This window comes from Dipteris shenzhenensis, chromosome 25 (genome assembly GCF_047967505.1).
Source record: "Dipteris shenzhenensis isolate YYH24624 ecotype China chromosome 25, Dip_SZ_1.0, whole genome shotgun sequence".
Lineage (NCBI taxonomy): Eukaryota > Viridiplantae > Streptophyta > Polypodiopsida > Gleicheniales > Dipteridaceae > Dipteris > Dipteris shenzhenensis.
In genome coordinates, this window is record NC_141620.1 from 32,121,984 (window position 1) to 32,143,790 (window position 21,807).

The 21,807-nt window shown below is 44.6% G+C and overlaps 1 protein-coding gene across 2 annotated transcripts in view; it reads right to left on the reverse strand.

Annotated features, from left to right (window-relative positions):
• LOC147885759 (uncharacterized) overlaps window positions 1–21,270 on the reverse strand; it is a 37,544-nt gene extending 16,274 nt beyond the window's left edge. Inside the window, exons 1-4 of one of the 2 annotated variants that reach the window (XM_087396111.1) lie at window positions 21,047–21,270; window positions 19,908–20,608; window positions 19,443–19,710; window positions 18,737–19,044 (exon numbers count right to left, since the gene is read on the reverse strand). In XM_087396111.1, the coding sequence (XP_087252237.1) occupies window positions 18,737–19,044; window positions 19,443–19,710; window positions 19,908–20,335 (1,004 nt within the window). In that variant the 5' untranslated portion in view covers window positions 20,336–20,608; window positions 21,047–21,270. The remainder of the gene's footprint in view (window positions 1–18,736; window positions 19,045–19,442; window positions 19,711–19,907; window positions 20,609–21,046) is intronic. The other variant, XM_087396112.1, reaches the window with a different exon arrangement.
• Between the last annotated feature and the right edge of the window lie 537 nt (window positions 21,271–21,807).

The window sequence follows — 21,807 nt, forward strand, 5'->3', positions numbered from 1 at the left end:
TAGCGATGTGGGGCTACAAATAATAGCACCATGTCACCAGTGTCAAATTCCACGTGACGTCTATGTTTGTTGGCAGACCGTTGATACCGCTCTTGCGCTTTTCGCATATGATCCCTGACTTGCAGTAGAATGTCTTGCATTTCTTGAACCAATTGATCAGCTAGGGCCACTCGATGTTGAAGTACAAAATTCGTTGGTACAATCGGAGTGTGTCCATAAGCTGCTTGGAATGGAGTCATGCTGATGGCACTATGGAAAGAGTTATTATAAGCAAACTCAAGGAGTGGTAGATACTCTTCCCAAGCTGCTAGGCGTGACTGAACATAATGTCGAAGCATTTCTTCCAGAAATCGGTTGACTCTTTCAGTCTGGCCATCTGATTCTGGGTGGTAGGCTGAACTGAACAGTAGAGTTGTACCCAAAGATTCGAACAGTGAAATCCAAAAGTGACTGGTAAACTTAGGATCTCTGTCGGATATGATATTCTTGGGTAATCCATGGTGTCGGAAGATGTGTTGTATAAAGAGTTTGGCTATGTCCGAGGCCTGTGCACTGCTTTTGCAAGCAACAAAGTGTGCCATTTTGGACAATCGGTCAACGATTACCATAATCTGAGTGTTACCTCTGGAGGATCGTGGTAGTGTTGTAATGAAATCCATGGAAATACTTTCCCACCTTTCAGTTGGAAGTGGAAGAGGCTGAAGAAGTCCTGTTGGAAGTCGTCGACTTGCTTTCATTTGTTGACAAGATAAGCAAGATGTAACCATTTTGATGACGTCGCTTTTCATCTGAGGCCAGTAGTATGTTGCACTGAGTAACCGATAAGTCTTATTGATGCCTGGATGGGCAGCATAAGGAACTACATGATGCTCTTTTAACAAAAGACGTCGAACATCCTTGTCATGTGGTACACAGACGCGATCTTGATAATACAGAAGGTCGTCCGTATAAGAATAGGATGAGAAAATCTTATGTTCGGAAGTCAAAGGTTGATCTTTTGAAAGAACCTGTACTGCTGTGCCGAAGTCTTTATCATTGAAATACTTTCCTTTGAATGAATTCGGGACATCCACAGATAATGTAGAGATTACCATGGCTGATGCGAGAGGTAACCTGCTGAGAGCATCTGCAACTACATTGCGTAGTCCTGGTATATACTCAATGGTCATGTGAAAGTTCACCAGAAACTCAACCCAGCGTTCTTCTCGAGCGTTCATGACTGGCTGAGTAAAGATGTACTTTAAAGAGTGATGGTCTGTCTTGACCACAGAGTCGGCACCCATGAGATAATGTTTCCAAGAGCGATAAGCATGTACAACAGCAAGAAACTCCTTATCATAGACCGGATATCGGGTTTGGATATCAGAATGTTTATGGCTGTCAAAAGCAATAACTCTGCCTTCTTGCATCAAGACTGCTCCTGTAGCGATGTCGGAAGTGTCGGTCATGACCTCAAACGGAAGGTTTGGGTCAGCAATAGCCATAACTGGTGTGGTAGTGAGTGCTTGCATGAGTTGTTGGAAACTATACTCTGTTTCGGGAAGCCACTGAAAAATTGCTGTGCTTTTCAATAATTCGGACATAGGACCTGCGATTTCGGAAAACTGATAGACCTTTGTATGGTAAAAGTTTGCCAATCCGAGAAAAGAGCGGACATCATGAACATTCTTAGGAGTAGGCCAGTTTCGGATTACCTCGACCTTCTTGGGATCCACAGAGATGCCTTGAGCGGAAATAACATGTCCCAAATATTCGAGTTGGGTCTTGAAGAACTCACTTTTCTCAATGTTGATGTAGAGAGAATTTGCGCGAAGAACTTCAAAAACTTGGTGCAGATGTTGTTTGTGCTCATGTAGGGATCTGCTGAAAACGAGGATGTCATCGAGGTAAACGATGACGAACTTATCGAGGAAAGGCCTGAAGATGTCGTTCATTAATGTCATGAATGTGGTCGGGGCATTGTTTAACCCAAAAGGCATGACCAAACATTCATAGTGTCCATACTTTGTTCGAAAAGCTGTCTTGTACTCATCACCTTCTCGTATGCGAATTTGATGATAACCTGAACGAAGATCAATCTTGGAGAATTGTGTTGCGTGTAGAAGTCGATCGAAGAGGTCATCGATGCGAGGCAATGGATACTTGTTTTTGATAGTGAGCTTGTTGAGGGCTCGATAGTCGATGCAGAGGCGCATTGACTTATTCTTTTTTTCCACAAGTAGTACCGGAGATCCGAAAGGGCTGCGACTGGGCCGAATGTGACCTTTGTCGAGTAGTTCGGTGACCTGTCTTTGGATTTCTTCATTTTGAGTGTAAGAAACCCGATAAGGAGGTTTCGACGGTGGATTACTGCCGGGAATAAGTTCGATTGGGTGATCCACTGGTCATCGAGGTGGTAACTGCTTTGGCAATTCCTGTGGAAAAATATCCAGGTAAGGCTGGAAAAAAGGTTGGTTGAGGTACTCAGGAGGATCCTTTGTTGGTGTCTCCTCTACTGCCGTAACCAACAGAAGTGAAGTCTTTACTTGACGTTTACGAACCTACTTCTTTACTTGTAGGGCAGAGGCAACTGGGGTTGAAGGAGAGTCCCTAGAACCAATTAGCTCAATAAGTTTTCCCTGGTGGACAAACTGGATAGTATGACTGCGAAAACTGATTGATGGATCATAGTCGTAGAGCCACTGTTGTCCAAGTATGACATCGTACCGAGAAAGAGGCATAATGTCGAAGTTCAACTTGTCCGTATAATGTTGGATGCGAAAAGATAAGTTTTTTATCCTGGTGTTGCACAAGAAAGTCGTTCCATTTGTGAGTTCAATCGGATAGTCCATGAGACTAGGACTGGTGGTCAACCGAAGTTTATCGACCACAGAATTGGCTAGGAAATTCTGAGAACAGCCACTGTCGATGAGGATGGTGACCGTTGTTCCACGAATCGATCCTTGAACACAAAGTACTTGAGTGACCCAAAAGGTTCGGGGTTGCTGACAAGGCTCAGGTGGATGGTATTCGCCATTCGAACAGCTTTGCCTTTCTTGTCTTGTGCTGAGGTAGCATCTTCTTTTTGGGAAGTGCTAGGTTCCATATTGGAATTTTGCTTTGGGCGCTTGGGACAATCGAACCATCTATGGTCGCCTGTACAGATGGTACGAAGTCCTTTTGTGCTGGAGCTGTTCTTCTTGTCAGTGGCCGCACCTTTATGTTGGGGATGTCGGTAATGACTTTGTGAAGAAGAAGAAGCGCGATCCTTAGAGGAGTGCTTCTGTTAGAATCCAGCAAATCATTTCTGAGGCTTCTGGGGATCTTGAGACTGTCGCTGACCTTGATTACCGAAGTTTTTTCGAAACCTGGTGTTATCTTGAGGGCGAGCACCTTTGGGCATAGGAGAGTTATGTGTGCGATTAGCACTCTGCTTCCCTGTGTGTAGGAAATCTATAATGCGCTCTGCGTAAGCAATAGCGCCATCTGTGGTGGTAATGTTTGCTTTAAGGACATCAATGCGTAACGAGGAATTTAGGCCTGAGATGAAAGCATGAAGGCGATCATCCTCAGTTAAACCATCAATCTCCAGCACCAATGTGGTGAACTGAGAGATGTAGGAAGACAGGGAGCCCGTTTGCTCCAACTGTCGGAGTTTTGAACGTGCTTGGAAGTCCGCATTGGCAGGTATAAACTGCTTACGGAGCACGTGTTCAAAACGTTCCCATGTTAACACACTTTTGCCGTCCTTTAAGCGTCTTTGCCACCATAGAAATGCTGTATCCTTCAGGAGGGAGGCTGCCAAGGCGATCTTTTTGCCTTCAGTGAGGTCAACAGTATCAAAATACATGCGCATTTTCGCGAGCCATTGGTCAACTGTTCAGCGATTGCGTTGACCAGTAGGCTTCCGGAAGTTTGACGTCAAGTCTTTTAGTTTTGGAAGCTTGAAGTAAACGGTAGAGGGCACGTAGTTCAGTGTTTTCTACCTCTGGTGGGAATGAATCCGCATAGTCGTCTGGTTGCGTCACGCCATCCTCTGATCTGCGGTACTTCGAGAATCTTGAAGTTGTTGAACTTTCTGGACCAAGTCGGAGATGTTGTCCTGAAGTTGGGATATTTGAAGTTGCAATAGTGATTCGCCGTGTACATGGACTTCAGGAGTCTTTTTTGGACTTGATTCTTTGATCTCTGGAGAGGCTTCACGCGAGCGGTGCGACATATCGGAGATCCCTGTGAGAAAAGCGCGAACTTGCGCTCTAGTTTGTACCATTCCTGGAAGAGGATTCGGGCTGCTCCCTGAGGTTGCTCATGTTGGAGGGGGCAGGCGAGGCAGGATGGAACCACCCGTGGAAATCTGGTAAAGGAGGCCCTGTCTGAGGTAACACTGGAGATGCCGAAAGTGGTGTTACTGCTCGTGAGAGGACAGGGGTAGGTAGCAGAGTCCACGGATCTGAGAAGGGATAAGGAGCTGCTGTCGGAAGTGGAGGATATCCAGGAGAGGGAGTGCCTTCAGAGTGTAAATACTGACTTGGAGAAGGTACAACCTGTAGAGGAGGATATCTGGGAGCTGAAGGGGGTGGAGAGTACCCTAGAGATGCCAAAGGTGAGGGGTAAAATTCTCTCCAAAAATGGACAACAAACTCTTGAGGAATATTGTGTTCAGGGTATCTTCGTGTCTCGTGGAACACAACCTGTACTGTGCTGAGGAAGTAATGTAACTGAGGTGCCTCACGCAGAAGGTAGAGGATGTGGTCCAAGTCACTAGGAGGGCACGTGACACAGAAGACCCAAGATGCAAAGGCTCCGAAATGGGCTGGCTATGCAATTTGAACACGATATTGTGTGGTAGCTGATGCCTGAGGTGTCCTTGAAATGGCAGGTGAATTACCAGGGGCTTCCATGCTTTAAGGTGGATTCTTTCATTTGCTGTAATTTTAAAAGGAAAAGAATCCTTAAAGGCAGATTGGAAAGACTCCACCTGGCAATAATTTAATCTGCCAAGTTGTTGCGTAGAAGAAGGCTGCAAATCGGTGTCCGGAGATCCATGATGCAATGGTTTGCGAGGAGCGATCGATACTTGTCTGGTCCGGGCTGTCAACAGGCTGTCTTCATCGCCCGAGGAGCTGCAACTGGTGCTGATTTGGCAGGACCAAAAATGGCGAAACAAGGGGCTGCACGCTGTCAATGGCGAGGCTTAGAGCATTGCCCAGGGCTGGACTGCGCAGGAAAGGCAGGAGCGAAAGAACCTGGCGGGTCAAGGACTGCGCAGGAGGGGGGGGGGGCTGGCGAGGCCAAGGATTTGTGTGCAGGGCTGGTCGTACAGAATGGCGCAGGGCTGTGGCAGGCTGCAGGACTTGCGCAGGCTTGTACGGCAAGGGCAAGGGCTGGCTGCAGGGCTTGCGCAGGATTGTACGGCAAAGGCAAGGGCTGGCTGCAGGGCTTGCGCAGGCTGTACGGCAGGCTGGCCGGTGGTACGGCGCAGGCTGCGCAGGACTGTACGGCAAGGACGAGGGCTGGCGCAGGCTGCAGGTAAGTCCGTACGTGCAGAGGCTGGTGCTGCGCAGGCTGCCAGAAATCCGTACGGTGCAGGCCGTACGGGAATGAAAAGGAGGCTGGCGACTTTTCGTGGAGGCTGCCTAGGTGGTTAGTTGCCCCCAAAAATTAAATGGGGGGTTTAGTTAACCCTAGGTAGCTAGGGTAATCCTAGGGGTAGGGGATCGGTTTATTTTTTCCTTTTTACCCCTCTAGGTACCCTTTTGTAGGTACTTGGGGCCTAAAAGGTGTGCCTATTCGAAGGGGTGTGACCCTTGGAATAGGTGCACTTTTTCATGAAGGGGTATGTCCCTATTGTTAAAAGGGGTGTGACCCTGCATGAATAGGTATGTCCTTTTGTCCACGATGGGGTGTGTCCCATGAGTGAGGAGTCGAGACTCGTCACCAAAAGGTGTGTCCCATGGTGCGTCCCTTGGTTTTGGGACAGCCCAAGCACCTGAAAAGACACGATTTTTGTCGTGTCCATTCACATCAACTTGTGATGTGAGGGAGATGGAGAGGCCATAGATGACTTTAGGCAGGGAAGGCGTTTAAAATTTTTACGCTCATCCTCTCCATCTCTTCCATGCACAATGTGCACGGAATAACCTTCTAGCGGAAAAGATGTATCAGATCAGCGCTAGAAGGTGGGGGGCATTTCCTACAGGCAGGAGCGAATTTTGCTCTGATACCACTGTAAGAAATCCTAGATTTACTATATTTAGAAATGTGCTAAGGAACAGAAAAGAGACTGAGATAGCAGAGAACAAGGAATAATTGTATTGCTTGAATATCTGTAGGGTAGATGTAGTGTGTCATCCATACAATTGGGCCTCTCTTATATAGAGAGTGAAGAGTCACACATGAAAAGGTGTGTACTCCAAAGGGTATGTGCATGAAGAGGTGTGTACCCCTTGTGAAGGGTGTGACCCTTGATGAGAGGGTACATTACAATAGGAATGTCTCTTCAATAGGATGTCTCTTGTGAAGGGTTGTGCCTCATTAGGAAGTGTCCCGTCGAAAGGGCAAGAGTTGTGCCTCTTAGGAAGTGTCCCGTCGAAAGGGCATACCCTTCCACAAGTGTCCATTCATCAAACCATCCATAAGTCTAGAAATAGAGAAAGGAATACGTCACAGATCGTGACAGTGAGGCTATGAAACTGTCCATTACTAAAGCTATGCCATAGAGACCAAGGGAGAACTAACCCCATGAGAGGAGGGCCTCTGGAAAAGCTATGGGGTTTGCTTGAGTGTTGCTACTGATCCATGGCCTGTAGCTGCCTCTAGAGCTGTAGGAATTGCTACAACTGTTGCTGTTGGAGTTACAAAGGACTGTTAGGCTGGCTGATTTTGTTGTATCAACTGGAGGTGCTAGAGATGTTGTGTTGAGTGCTATTGGAGGTGAAGGTGGAGCCACTGCTAGAGCTCCTACTACTTCTGGAATTGCCGAGGCTACTACTGGTGCTAGAGCCTAGGGGGCTAACGGGTTCAAAGAAGTAATGGAGTAGCAAAACAATATACCTTCGTAAGACTAGAATAAGTCCAATCATACAAATTTAGATTTTTTGTTGTTCTAAAGACCAAAAAACAAAGCTAGAGAGCGGAAAAACGAGCTGTCATTGCATCAACACTCAAGTGTAAGAGAAGTAAAAGAGAAAGCGATGGGACACCTCTTTGAGTCCCAACCCTAAAACCCTAGCCCAATTAACCATGGGACAAGAATTAAGTTTAGGATGACTTTATCCAAATGAACTAACAGTGCACAATAGCACACTAACGAGCCTACAAGGCCATAACAAGAGATGAAATCTAATGAACCCCCTCCACGGTATGGGTGAAGTACTCTGGAAACATCTCAAAGATACCTGGAACTAATCCCTTCACTGCACATGTTCATCCAAAAAGATATAGCAACCTATGAAAGTACAGGGATGGTAGTTGTTAGAAATCAACCAACAGAGGGTCGCACAGTCGAAGACTAATAGAATAGCCCAAGAGCTCTCACACTGTGTGGTGTAGGTGTAATCACAAACTTCTTTACTTAATGTGCTTCACATAGATGTGTTGTGTAGACTAGCAAAGCGACAATGATCCAAGCCATATATAGAATCAACCAAAAGAATATATTTCCATCCATGTCTATGGACACAATACAATAGATAGATCTAGAGTCCCACCACAATGTGGTCCTCTGATCTTACCAAAAGGTTCTTCTACTATCGGCCGTATACCTCTAGATCTCTGAGCCCGCATGCTCCACCTCGAGCATATGTAGACTCTCCCACCAGATCTCAGCACCTTGCTACACTGGTAGACAGCATAGGGGTCAGCCTTGTGTAGAACCAATCTGCAGCACCTTTGGTCGTCCTTTGCCTACTGGATGTAGGCCCAAGGAAGGGACTCTGGCTGTTCCTTCTGCTCCTCTGTTTGCCAACTTGCTGGATGACGTATGAGGCCCCAATGGGGCCCTTTTATAGGGGCTGGTAGCCCCCCTATCTGCACTGACGTGCTGCCTTGCTGGCCAACTCAGCATGCGCTCCAACCGACCCCACACATCCCCATTTATGGGACTGTGGGCACTTGTTCTAGGGCTGTGTGCTGGCCGACCTGGCTAGCCAACCGACCAGCCAGTCCAGCCCCATATAAGGGCAGGGCACTGCCCACTTGCAGCCCCCCTTTCGCCAAGCACGGACCCAGCCCATGGTCTGACCATGACCTGCCATATCTGCGCCATCTGCCAGGGCCCTGTTGCAGGCCGTACACCTTCCCACAGTCCCTCCATACAGATGCCTTTCACCCAGGGTATTCCGCCTTGCTGTGCTGCTCTAAATCTGCCTCTGCCAGGCCAGATCCATGCCACAAGTGCATGGCCATACGCAGCCATCTTGTCTCCCGGTATGTTTATGTGAGGTGCTGCCCATGTGTGACACGACCCCGCAGGATCTGACCCTATCACTGACCTAGAATCTCGTCCTCAATACAACCAGAATCATAGAGCAAGTGCCTCGATCCTCCCGACCACGAGAACCTTCGATACACCACCTATGATCCGCCATGTAGATGGCCAGAGTCGCGGCCTGGGTCCAAGCCCCTTCCATCAGTTGAGGAGCGCTCAACTGATCTACACAATAGCACTGGCCCTCCCTCTATATAGAAGGAAACCCGCTATAGATAGCACAATGCTATGAATAGCTCCCTCCATATAAAGCGAGCACTATATATGAATCAATCTCTATATATAGCAATCTAGGCTAAAAATAGCCATCCAGTCCTATGCTATCCCGTAACCCATGTTCACCTGATATCCAACCCTAGGTACACCATGCACATGACATACTCCCCTTCCTCTAAGAACTCACTCCTGAGTTCACCAGAAAGCCCGAAAACTCTCTGTGAAGATGAGTCCATGCCAATAATTATACTCTGACTATCAGTTTGAGTGTGCTATACTTTCCATGAGATTCAAATCAGAGAAAATCTAAGGCCAAAGCCACAATCTTTGATAACTAACCCAAGGAAAGTAAATCTCTCAATCTAAACAAGGTTACATATCGTCGAGTAATCTTCTCGAGAAATCAAGTAACGCCTGAATCCACAAAGTTAATTCCGATGACATATCCGTACACACGCATGGTAAAATCCGTACCTGAAGGTAAATGATTCTATCAACCTTATCTATTGAGTATCCTTGAACTCAAAATCTTAGGTTGAGATCGAGGAATCATTGTTCGAACATCCCCATCAATTGAACCCCTCGAGGCCAATTTTTGGGTTGCAATTTCTATCAACCCTAATTCTTGAATTACTTAGTATATTCAGAAAATCCCTCAACGGAATACCCTTGTAATTCAAATTCTTGGGTTGAAATACATGACAAACTTTCCATTGCAGAACAATTAGTTATCAGTTCATAACTCATGATGGAAGAATCTTCATGGAAAAGATATGGTCCCCCTGATCTATCCTCGAAATGCCCCTACATGAGGATAATCAGTAAAAATTCAGTTGGCTATATCCAGTCAATGGTACTGTTCTAGACATGTATACAGACAACCATCATAGGAAAACATCCTATGTGATCCAAAGACTATGGAAACATACAATCCGAAATCTCTTAAAACAAGATCCACTATCGAATATCCTGTATAAACTTGTGCACAACAAAACCGCTCCAATCACAGGATCATCCAGTTCTTAGGACCTCTTATCTAGGAACATCAAGTTCCAAACAAGGCACTGACAGACCATCATCAGAAGAGATGCTGTAACCCTCCCTAAGATTGAGTCTAGACTATGGAGCTCCAGGGTTGAACCCAAAAAATACATGGCTTCTCTCAGGTTAAAGAATCTTAGTCAGCCCTCGTTATTTTTTATTTTATTTTTTTAAATCTAATCAGGTTGCCCCCAATTCAATTCAGCCTACTTGTACTTCACCCTAGAGGTCCTTGGGTATTATTTCACGCTGGATTTTACCACCCATCAGAGAATCTTAAGTGTAACATACCTTAGTATCCCATACCACCAAAGTATAGTGCAAATAAAAAACTCAGTGGACAATATGAGTGAATCAGGTAGCCAATCCCTCTTCAACTCAGATGATACCAGATTGAGTCAGGGTGGCAAATCCGTACTCAATCCTTTTCTTAATGTGATTATATCACCCCCTTGTCTTACAATACCCCAACCAATAGGTCAAAGAAGAAAACAGCAAGTAGCATCCCTAATAACTCTTGAATCCTGACTATCCACGACCTCGAGCTAAAAGAGTGAGAATCAGAATAACCCCGCCTTCGGACATGATTCAAAGAAGGTATCCAACAAGACTCATCCTGGTCTAATCAATAAGAACCTTCATATGTCCAAACGGTAACTCGAAGAAACGCCATAACTCACAATCACATCGAGATCAAAACTTCAAAGAGAAACCAAACAGGAATCTACGCACCAAGATTCGAGAAAGGGAAATCCAATTGTCTTAGTTAAGTCCACTTTAAGATGTAACAAAGTCTCAGGCATCCTCAATGTACCATATATCTAAAAAACTGCAAGATATATGGAACAAAAGTACACGTTATATAATTTGAAAAAACCAATCAAATTATAAATGCCACTTAGTTACAAATCAAATCCAAATTAACCAAAACCTGGTCAATTTAATAACAAGACAAATTAGAACATAATTCATACAAAATTGGGGAGCTTCTTGAACCAAGAGTGGTTCAAAAGATCCAGTCGAGCAAAAAATAATTAGGTGTCGGTCAAAACTGAGGATTTCAACTTCTTCATCGCTTCTTAATAACTCGGAAGCGGTATAAAGACTCTAAAACAAGCTGTCTACATTTAGAACAGCATGACCCTTCTTCAATATATGTCTAGTACTGAGGGGTTTTATAGTAGTGAAGAGCTGCCCGGAGTTCATCCATCAAGGAATCCATCTCTCGTAGCAGGTCATGAGGTCTACGAGGATTAATCTCCGATGTAGCCTCATCCTCCATCTCAATAAAATAGTAATCCAACGTAGGTGTCTCATTATTTTGATGTCCTTCCATGGCTGGAAAATATCTCGCACGGGAGGGACTAGAAGAAAAACAACTGCGTCCAAACGCGTGCTCTTCACACTAACAAAAAGAGAATCTGGGGCTGCGTGGAATCAAGGAAGAAGGCGAGTAGAGGACAGCAAGAAAGATGGCGGAATCTGATAGGCTGATCTCAGACGGAAAGAGCGTGGGAAATTCGCCTTCATGCGCTGAAGTGCTGAAGTGAGAAAGAGAGAGAAATCCCGGGTATATAAATAGCCTGGAAGGGCCATCAAAAGCTAGGCGAATTTGGGTGGGTGCTTGATTTAGAGCAAGTGCTTTCCTTGCTAGAGAAAAACAAAAAAGCAACCTGCTTTTTTTAACCAAAAAACAGTCTCGCTTTTAATAGAACTGGTCCCACTTTTCTCCAGCCAGCCAAAAATAGCCAAAACGCGCTAGATTTAGAGCAAGTGCTTTCCTTGCTAGAGAAAAACAAAAAAGCAACCTGCTTTTTAACCAAAAAACAGTCTCGCTTTTAATAGATCCTGTCCCGCTTTTCTCCAGCCAGCCAAAAATAGCCAAAACGCGCTAAAATCAGGCCATGCGCTCCTTCCCAAAGCCAAGCGCCTGCCCCCAATCATATCACCCCTGTCTCTAATGCCCGAATCTCCTAGACAAGCTGCTTTCTAGGCTTATGAACGCTCTCTCTTTCCTCCTACTTCTCAACTGCAGCAAATCTAGGTCTCTAGGGTAGGAATCTCATCCTTGAGAACCTAGAGCGAATTCTTTCCCTAACCAGCCTACTGTCACACGTCCCCACACAGCCAATCACATCAACAACCCAAGCGTGGGTAGTTATAGGTCAGAAACGATCCATCCTCATATCTTTTGCTGAAAGCATCAAGTCTTCTCATCGCCTACCCATCTCAAGGAATCACGATTTCCAAACACGTAGCAACCGAGAGAGAGCACACAGCCTATGGACTTCTATTTCTTCCACAACTCTCCCAATCATGAGCGCACATCATCAGCCAACGATTCAGCCCATACATGAGCGGAAATTCAGATTTGCAAAAGCAATCTCAAAAAGTGTACCTAGAAGACATCTTTTCTGCATACCTCGTGTTGAATTCAATTGTGATAGGACGGCTCTGATACCAGATGACATGACCCTGCAGGATCTGACCCTATCACTGGCCTAGAATCTCGCCCTCAATACAACCAGAATCATAGAGCAGGTGCCTCGATCCTCCTGACCACCCCCGAGCACGTGGGCTACAGCTCGACTCATCCATAGCGACTCATCCATAGGCTCGTATCTAGCGCACGCGTCCCATACCACCTGAGCCCGTCCAGAGGACCTTCGATACACCACCTATGATCCGCCATGTAGATGGCCAGAGTCCCGGCCTAGGTCCAAGCCCCTTCCATCAGTTGAGGAGCGCTCAACTGATCTACACAATAGCACTGGCCCTCCCTCTATATAGAAGGAAACCGGCTATAGATAGTACAATGCTATGAATAGCTCCCTCCATATAAAGCGAGCACTATATATGAATCAATCTCTATAAATAGCAATCTCAGCTAAAAATAGCCATCTAGTCCTATGCTATCCCGTAACCCATGTTCACCTCATATCCAACCCTAGGTACACCATGCACATGACAATGTGGCAGCCGCCTCTCTCTCTCTTCTCTGGACATATCCTGCCCTAGGTCTTCCTCCGCCATGCTCTCCTCATTTGGGGCTTACAGATCGGGAGGTGACCTTTCCAACACCCCCTCTCACCGACACATCTCAGCCCAATGCCAACACGTTGATGACGGTGCCCAAGAAGCTCCCATGATGAAACCCTCTGGAACAATTCGGTGTTGATTCCAGTTTCCTGGCTTTTCAACCAGTGGCTCCTGCTCATCCAGGTCCGGTCCTCCACACACAGGTCCATCCAAGGTAGCACCAAGATGGCACCACCACCTTCAGTCATGTTCCTGCCTTCGAACTCGAGCAATCCAGATACCACCATCTTCCAACTATCCCCCACATAATGAGTGAACAACCTGGAGTCTTCTAAGCACCATACGTAATCACCTTCCAGCAATCTGCTTCCAAGATTTAAAGAAGCACCCACACTTTCCCTTCTACCTTCGAAGAACACACATTCCTTCCAATCTCGCATTACTTAAGACATATGAAGAGCAAATTCTCTCCACAGCATGCTATAAAGGCATAAATTAATGACATCAAATACATACCAAAACATCGTACTGCATGTATGCTTTCTCTAACAGCAAACCATGCACCTCATGGAGGTGCATACCAATAACATAGGTAATCCTGTAATGCCCCCTTCTAAATTACAGCATCCATCTGAACCTGAAACCCTAGGGCACTCCATGGAATCCACCCTCGTGTCAGCCACGCACCTAGAAGAGACCAAGCACTCCTTGACTCCTCATCGGCCTACATCTCAATATCAGACATCTTCACTATGACTTCCAGGTCTACATATCTGACCTCAGTAACACATGGAGATGTCAGCAAGAACAGTTCTCTGATTACCACACTAGCTTTTGGATCGCCATCTGAATCTGAGTCGAACTCCTTGTTCTTCTAATCCGCCTTCTTCTTTCTACAATCCTTCGCAAAATCGCCTGGCTCATCACATTAGAAGGAATTCTTCTTCTGCTTCCATGTCCTTTGCCAGCTTTGTCCTTTGCCAACAACGCCTTATCGTTGTTGTCTTTGTTAAAGAGCTTCTCCCTAGCTTCTTCCTAGAGTAGCAACGGACCCAACTCTTCAAAAGTCAGACATTTGGTCCTCTATCTCGCTGTCACGATCGTCACGAAGCTCTTGAAACTCCATGGTAGCATCCCAAGTACCATCAAGGCCAACTAGCTTGAGTCTATCTTCTGATCAACCGATACTAGTTGATCCCTCACTCCCTTAACCTTCGTCAAGTGGTCATGAACCGAATCTCCCTCATCCATATCCATGTTGTAGAGTCGATGTTAAACAGTCAAGATCCGAGATGTATTATCTGTCTCATACAGATCCTTCAAAACAGCCCCACGCCTCTACTGACGTGTCAGTCGTCTAGATATGAGGATTCACAAAGTCCGCCATAGTCCCTATAATCAATGCCAAGGCATGTGTCGATAATAAAAAATCTTTGAATTTCCCATTGACGGCTACCATGTGAAAATATCCCCCTATTCTAGAGACATGGCAAGATATTTGTGAATCATGTCTACTACAGTCCAAGGATGGTATGCCTAAATCTTGTGGTAGGTCAAGGATGGTAGTAGAAGAGCATGTGGTGGTCTACGAGTCCAAGCGTAGTAGTCTAAGAGCTTGTATTAGTCCATGAGTCCGTAAACATTCAAGAGTCTAAGTTCATAAATGTCCAAGAGTCTAAGAGCTTATATTAGGGACGGGATATTACTTCGCACCATCATTAACCCTCGACTCAAGAAAGTAGCACAATTCCTATCAACAATCCTAGGGGTTAAGTGCGGCAAGAACGATCCCTCCCACTCCGCACATTTGTTTTGCTGAGTAGGCAGCTAAAGCAAGACTGGATCCAGCACTTAGTCATTTTCTTCACAAAAAAACTCGATGATTCATCTAGCCAAAAATGTATAATCATTTATATACCTTTATAAAACTTGAATATATCCAATCTTACAAATTTAACTTTTTATATAGAACATGCAAGAGAACAAATGAAAATTTTTTTAATAAGTAAATAAAGGGACGGGGGAGAGCGGAGGGGGGAGAACAAAAAGAACTTAGTACATGCTTATGTTCTCATCAATACCCAAGCCAAGCATAAGTTGCCATCTAGCTTTTGAAAGATTCCAGAATCTCTTGCCCAAGTATAATGATCATTGCCCAAGTGTTTCTACGATTTTAGGACTCTCTTTATTTGGGACTTGGTAATTGAAGATGAATTTGGAGCTTTTAAGGTCGCTCTAACGGCTAATATAGACAAGCAGAAAGATGAACTTCTAGCTAAAGAAGTCGAGTGGAAACATAGAACCCTTGGAAGAGACAGCCGATTTTAATCTAGAATCATTCCATAAGGAACATGTTAAGGCAAAAGTAGAGTATGCATCTTTTGAAAGCACCAATGGGTGTCCACCACTATCATAACTGCAAGGAGCAAGGCTTGTGTAAGCCAAGAAAAAAAGGCATGGATTTGCTAGGAAAAAGAAGCACATGTATTTGCCAAATAAGAAAGGCATGTATATGCCAAGAAAGAAAGGCATGGATTTTCCAAGAACGAAGGGCATGGAAGAACAGACTATGTACCACACAGAGAAGAAAGAGATCAGAGACAAGGTTACCTAGCAAGTACTACGTCAAGTTCAAGAACTACTTGGCACTAGATGCCAAGTATGTATATGACGAGTTTTCCTCAGAGTATCCATAAGTACCTTTTCAGTTGTGGACAACAGATTAGATGCTAGGAGAGGTCATGAAATTGTACTTCTCCCAAGAATAAAGAGAAATCTTTTATTCTTGACTACCGTCAAAGAGAGTTGACTTTGGACAACTTAGAACAAGTTTCGTTTTCCTTTGTTTTGCATTGGTTTAATGTGCATCGTGGGGATGCCCAAGGGACTAGGATTAGTCCAAGAAGTAGAATGCATGCATTAGCTAACCTTTAACGGGTTAAAGTGTTGGATATTGTTTATTGATTGTGTCACAGAATCATATATATCCCAAGAAATAAAGAGAAATTCTTTATTAGATTGACTTTGGTCAAAGAAAGTTGACTTTGGTTAACTAGCAAGAGTTTTATTTTTCTTTGCTTTGCATTGGTTAAGAGAACTATGGAGATGCCGACAAGAGACTAGGTATAGTCCAAGAATCAAAATGTACACATTTGTCTAACCTTTAACGGCTTAAAGTGTTGGATATTGTTTATTGAATGTGTAGGACCTAGAAGAGTGCAAAAAGGAACCAAGGGACAAGTGCCAAAAAACAAGTCCCACGAGAGCAAAAGAACCAAGAAAGTGGCGCCCCACTCTAAAAAGGGCCCAGTAGAGTCAAAAACGAGATTCAGCGCCAAATTAGGGAGATAAAGCCCAAAAGCCAACTTTAAAAAGAAAAGCAGGCCCTAGCTTTCTAGAGCCCATGCTTTTGGGCTGGTAGCCTAGTCGAGAGGCCTTGTGCCCTCAAGAACACAGAGTCTATTGTACTCAAGCCTCATGCTCTTTTATGAGCCAGTTGTACAAAGTTCAATAAAAACCTTTGGGGGGATCCAGCCCTTTTTCCTAGGCCCTAATGTGTGTGTTCTCTATTCTTTCTCCCCCTGTCTCAGTTTGTTTTGTTTTCTAGAAGAAACCTGCTGCTACTAACCCATCAGATGAAGCTATTAGATGCTGTTTTTCCCTGTTATCTAAAATTTGAAATCTATCATGGTGATTATCTACTACGACTTGAGGATCCAGGCTGCGTTATACCAAAAGTGATCAGTTTTTAGGGTTTTTGGGCTGATTACAGATTCGTTTTAGGGTTTTTGGTCCAATTACAGATTGTGTGGGACCTTGGAGAGTGCAAAAAGACCCAAGTTTTAAGAGGGACAGCACACAAAGCAGGTCCCACAAGAGAAAAGAAGACATGGAGCACCCAATTTTGGGGAGAAAGCACATGGCAAGGGGGGCAAGCAACCTAAAAGAGGGCCCACAAGGCTAAAAGCAAGGAAATCACCTTTTTGGAGATGAAATATATTGCTTGGGGGGAAGGCAGCCTTTATTTCTGGCCCCTAGTGTGGCACCTTGTTCTCTTTCTCTCTCTCTCTCTACCTCTATTAAGATTCAAGTTCTAGCTTCATCGTTTAGTTTTTCTTGCTTAACCGAGTTTCCAGCTAGCATTTGAAATCATTTTTGAAGTGCCAAGTGCTCAGATTTGCTGCGAATTGAATATTGAAGCTGCGTTTTAGTTCAAGAAAGGTTTCACTTAATCAACGTATGACACTTCGAACTTAGTCTAGACTTTCAGTTTACACTGCAATAGACATACACTCAGTTTTGACCTCTCTACTGCTGTCTCGATTATGTTGTTGTCGTCCTGCTCAACCAACTCTACACTCCAGCCATGATGATTAGCTATTTCATACATTCATATAGCATCCTATGGGACTTTTGATTTGTGACTCCTGTAATTTACACGTGACTGCTTTGAGCCTCTAGGGCGCGAGAGTCTGGCCACGTGCGCGAGACTATTAAAATTCCTAGTGGACCCTTGGAAATTGTGCTCAACCCTTATCACCCATCTGTGAGCAGTTTGGACGTCATTTTGCACCTGCCTATTTGGGCAGCAAAGAGCAGTCAGTTTTAGCAGGTGATCCATTTTCTGTGCACGTCATCTAGTCTTACGGTCCTACATGTTTCCGCATAGCACACATGCTTGGGTGAACTCTCACACCTTGAGCATCAAGTATGGCTAATCCATGACCCATACAGAAAACAAACAGCACACCCATGACCATCCTGCATATGCCTACCCAAATGGAAATTATCCCTGGCAATAGCTAATAAATGCAATCACAGCACCTCTATCCCCCTTTTTTCCAACATACCACTTTTGACATCAGTGTCGCTCTACAGATCCCAATCATATAGCAACCTCTATTCTTGCCTTGTTTCTCGCTGCCACCTCATTACTTTCCTGGTTATTGGAAAAAAATTGTTCGAATTTCTTATCACATCTTGTCTTTGACTTAGCATTAGCTAAAATTTCTGAGCTATGGCAATTTCAAGTTCAAAATTGAAAATAATTGAGCTTGGTATTTTTCATCACTTTGAACTGAAGGGATAATTGAGAAAGTGGACTAGTAAATTGGGTTGTCGTATCACTTAGTCCATCACCTGGCCTCAATAACATTTGGTGATAAGAACCTTAAATAAGTCTGTCTACCAGTAGCAACAAGAAACCTGGTTACCTAAAGTTGGGCCCTTTCTTGAAATCAAACTGATGCATGAGACATTTGTGAAAGTCAAATTTTGAATTTCACACAATCCTTACGGTGAAACATGATATGGGCTCTTACGTTGACAATATGTAAAAGCAAAACAAGTAGTACTGTCGAGCCATATGACAGTCATCCATAAAACCATCATGTGCAAGATAAATATTACAGACTAGCTACTGTGACAAACCTCTCGACTTTATCAAATGCCCAATAATGGGCATAGATTGTTGTGTGTGCCTGCACTCTCATGTGTCACATTCCCTTACACACAATCTCATGTATCCACATCCCCTTACACACAATCACAGAATATGGCATACTCTCAGGCGGTTGAGCATATCTGTACAGCCCCACACACAGGGCATGCATACATACCAAGGACATCGTACAAAGCTCTAGAGATGAAGGGCAGGCTCCATCATGACAAAGATCAGCACTGAGGTAATGGAGAAGTAAAACTTATTCCACATACCTAAATGTCACATATTATTCCTAGTCTACCCCATAGACCACTTCTCTTCTCCTTCCTAAATCTTGTAATAAACTTTGCATGACCTTGAGCAGCACGTCCCGGGACCTAAATTATTTCGTACCGCAATCTCCAGTTGCATACATCAACATCCTTTCACACAAATATCAGTGCCCTACAAAACTCTTCGAGGTGGCTAGATGTTCTAGAGCAAATTGCAGATCATACAAAGGCTTAACATACATATCTAAAAATCCTCACCTAAAGCCATGGCCTTCACTAGGCCTGGACCGATTTTCAGCACTAATGCGATGTTGAGCTCCCCACTTGTGGTCCCGCTCTACTTCCAAAATTCCATTTGCTGCAGTCGCTACAACAGCATCTGACTTGGTCCCTGATCTTCTACCTTTCATTTTACTTTTTTCCCAGCCTTCACCGCTGGTTGTTACTGTCCTGTCTTTCTCTTCAGCGCAGCCGGCAAGAGAGCCACTTGACTTAAACGACTCTCGGTCTCTATCTGTCATCGTCAACGATCTTTGAAAGCTTGAAGTGTTCGTACGTCCCTCAAGCTGTGCCAATAAGATTGAGAAATCTTTAATTCACTCATTTGAGAAAAAAAACCATGACCCAAGCAGACAAAGAAGCATATGATAAGAACAGGCAAAATCATGCCACGAGACAGAAATAAGATTCCAGGTGAAGCTGCAATTTTCAAGTCCAAATGAGCTGAGATCCCTTGGATATCCAATTTGAACCACCCACCATTTATCCATTTACAGTACAAATAAACCGTTAACTCTACACGTAATCAACTTGGACTACAGAGGAAAGATAGCTCGCACAAACATGACAGAGTAATATAAAAGGAACGATAGCCAGAATGTAAGCTTCCCATCAAAATGTTCAAACAGTGCATTTTAAAAAAATGAGCATCTAAACCATAACAAGAAACTGTAAATGAACTTACCCGTACATCTACCATGGATGTACGGACACGCTTGTTTGGTACGACACCCTTGTTCTTGTCCTCTGGTTTAGGTGTGCCACTGTCTGCAATATTCGAATGACTGGAAAAGCTGGCCTTCATAGAGTTTCCAGCAGCTGCTGGGCGTTCCACAGACAAAGTGGTGATAGGCCGCTCATGAACTTCGGAACGAACTCGCTTGCGTGTTTGAGTAAACGCTCGATACTTATCAAGCTTGGATATAGCCTCTAACAAACCCCGAGATCTCTCTCTGATAAAATTTGAAAAACGTCATTAGTTTCCCAAATTAACAAGAGCATTCTATATACAAAGGCTGTTCAGCTTCACATGAAATGTACAATACTTGAAATAAACAAGAGCTACAGACGTTAGTGTGAATCCGTAGGCCGAGACAGCTGTAATACTTGCTTTTCATGTTTTAGCTTTCTGCTGATAATCATACTGTACCTCGCTCTAGCTGCATTGTCAGAGAGGCTAACTTTGATACGTTTGAGCTCGTCCGGTGTTTGTTGTTCAAGGGGCCTTGACTGTAAAGTTCCGTGCATTTGTTCTTCACTTGATATGCCCACAGCAGCAATAATTGCCCTCCTCAGCTCCCATTGCCTTGCATATTTTTGCTCTCCTGAAGACACCAGGTCCAGTGATAAGACCTGTGAAAGGGGCTGAAGCTCTCCATGACCCGAACCGCTGCTTCCAGGAAAACTTGCCCCTACCACTCCTTGTATACCTGATCGACCATCATGACTATCCCGAAAGCTGGATCCCCTTTCAAGGTTTGGACCACCAGAAAAATGACTACGATGAGTGTTTGAGTACCCAAACGGTACTCCATCTGGGCTACCAGAACCAATTTCAAACCGAGGATTCACTGCCATTTCCTTCTCTTACGCACCCTTTGGTGCCGTAAGATATCTTAAATCATCAAATGATCCTTCAAATAATGAATAATATCCCAATTAAATCCACAACTTCACGTGCTGATAATTGAGGATTTGATATCCCATAACATCTCAAAGTCCAGAACTGCTCATGTTCTATTTAGTCCATTAGACGCCTCCAGCCAAAACTAGTCCACAAAACTGTCCTTACACGTAAGAGAAACCCTTTTAAAACGATGACTCCACGTCTATCCATGAACGGGTGAAACCCTAGCAGAAAACATTTGCAACATACAAAATCATCATATGGACGATTCAACAGTTCTGGCATTCTATGATAGCTTTACTCAGTACAAGCTTTTAAACATTACTGTAGCTCAAGAATGGCAGCTTCCCTGACATATTCTATGTCAACTTGACTATCGTAATTCAGTAGTACCATGGAAACTGTGTAACTGGCTATTTGTAAGGAGAAACAGATGTTAAAGTGGAGAAAAATAGACAACGACCAGACTTCAAGCTAGGAGGAAGTAGGGAGAAATGTAGCTACATAAAGCTGACGCTGAAGGGAATTACCATAACACGAAACGAACTCTCACGCACACTAAATCGTGGCCAGAAATTGTGCAGTGATTACGTACAAAAATTGTAACTTCAACCCAACAAAGCAGCAATTAACTAAATGTACAGGGAAGATCATCAACTTACAAATCGCCACGAATTAGGAGGCCCGATTACGCAATGCGATTTCCACCAGAAGGACCACGTCCGCATCAAGGGGTTCACGGCGGCTGGCCGGCAGGGAAGCCGTGATGGAGAATTTGGGGCTGCCCCCTACGTTCTCGGACGACAGCGATTTTTTTTATTTTTTTTTTGGGTCGAGTCCCGGTGCCGGTGGGAATGGCAGGCAAAGCGAATTGCAGGGGTGCGAGGGCGAAATCACGGCGACCCAAATGGGGAAAAATGGGGAGGAAAGGGGGGGGCGGGGGAGCGATCGGAGCTGGGGGGGAGCTGGGGGGGAGTGAGGGGAGGGAATTGGGGGGAGGGGGGAGGGGGATCAAGGGGAAAGGGGGGGGTTTTGGGGGGGGAAGGGGGGAGGAGGGAGCGGGGCATTCGCCATAGCCAGGGGGAAGGGAGCTCGGAGGGAAGAATCAGAGCAGGAAATGAAGGAAAATACAAGCAACGGAGGTCGCAGAGGCTCAGAGAGAAAGAGAGAGAAAGACGCAGAGAAGAGAGAGAAAGACGCACAGAGAGAGAGAGAGAGAGAGAGAGAAGGGGTTCCCTGCTGATGATGATGGTAACACCAAAAAAAAAAAACACGTAACAAAATTGTCTGAAATTTTTAAAGACCATATATATATACGTATAACCAAAAAAGTATTAAATCTAAGGCCGGCTCTTTAATATTCCGCACTTTTGCATGAGCATATTAAGGGGGGCGCTTAGGCTTTTAGCGTCAGTCAACGTTT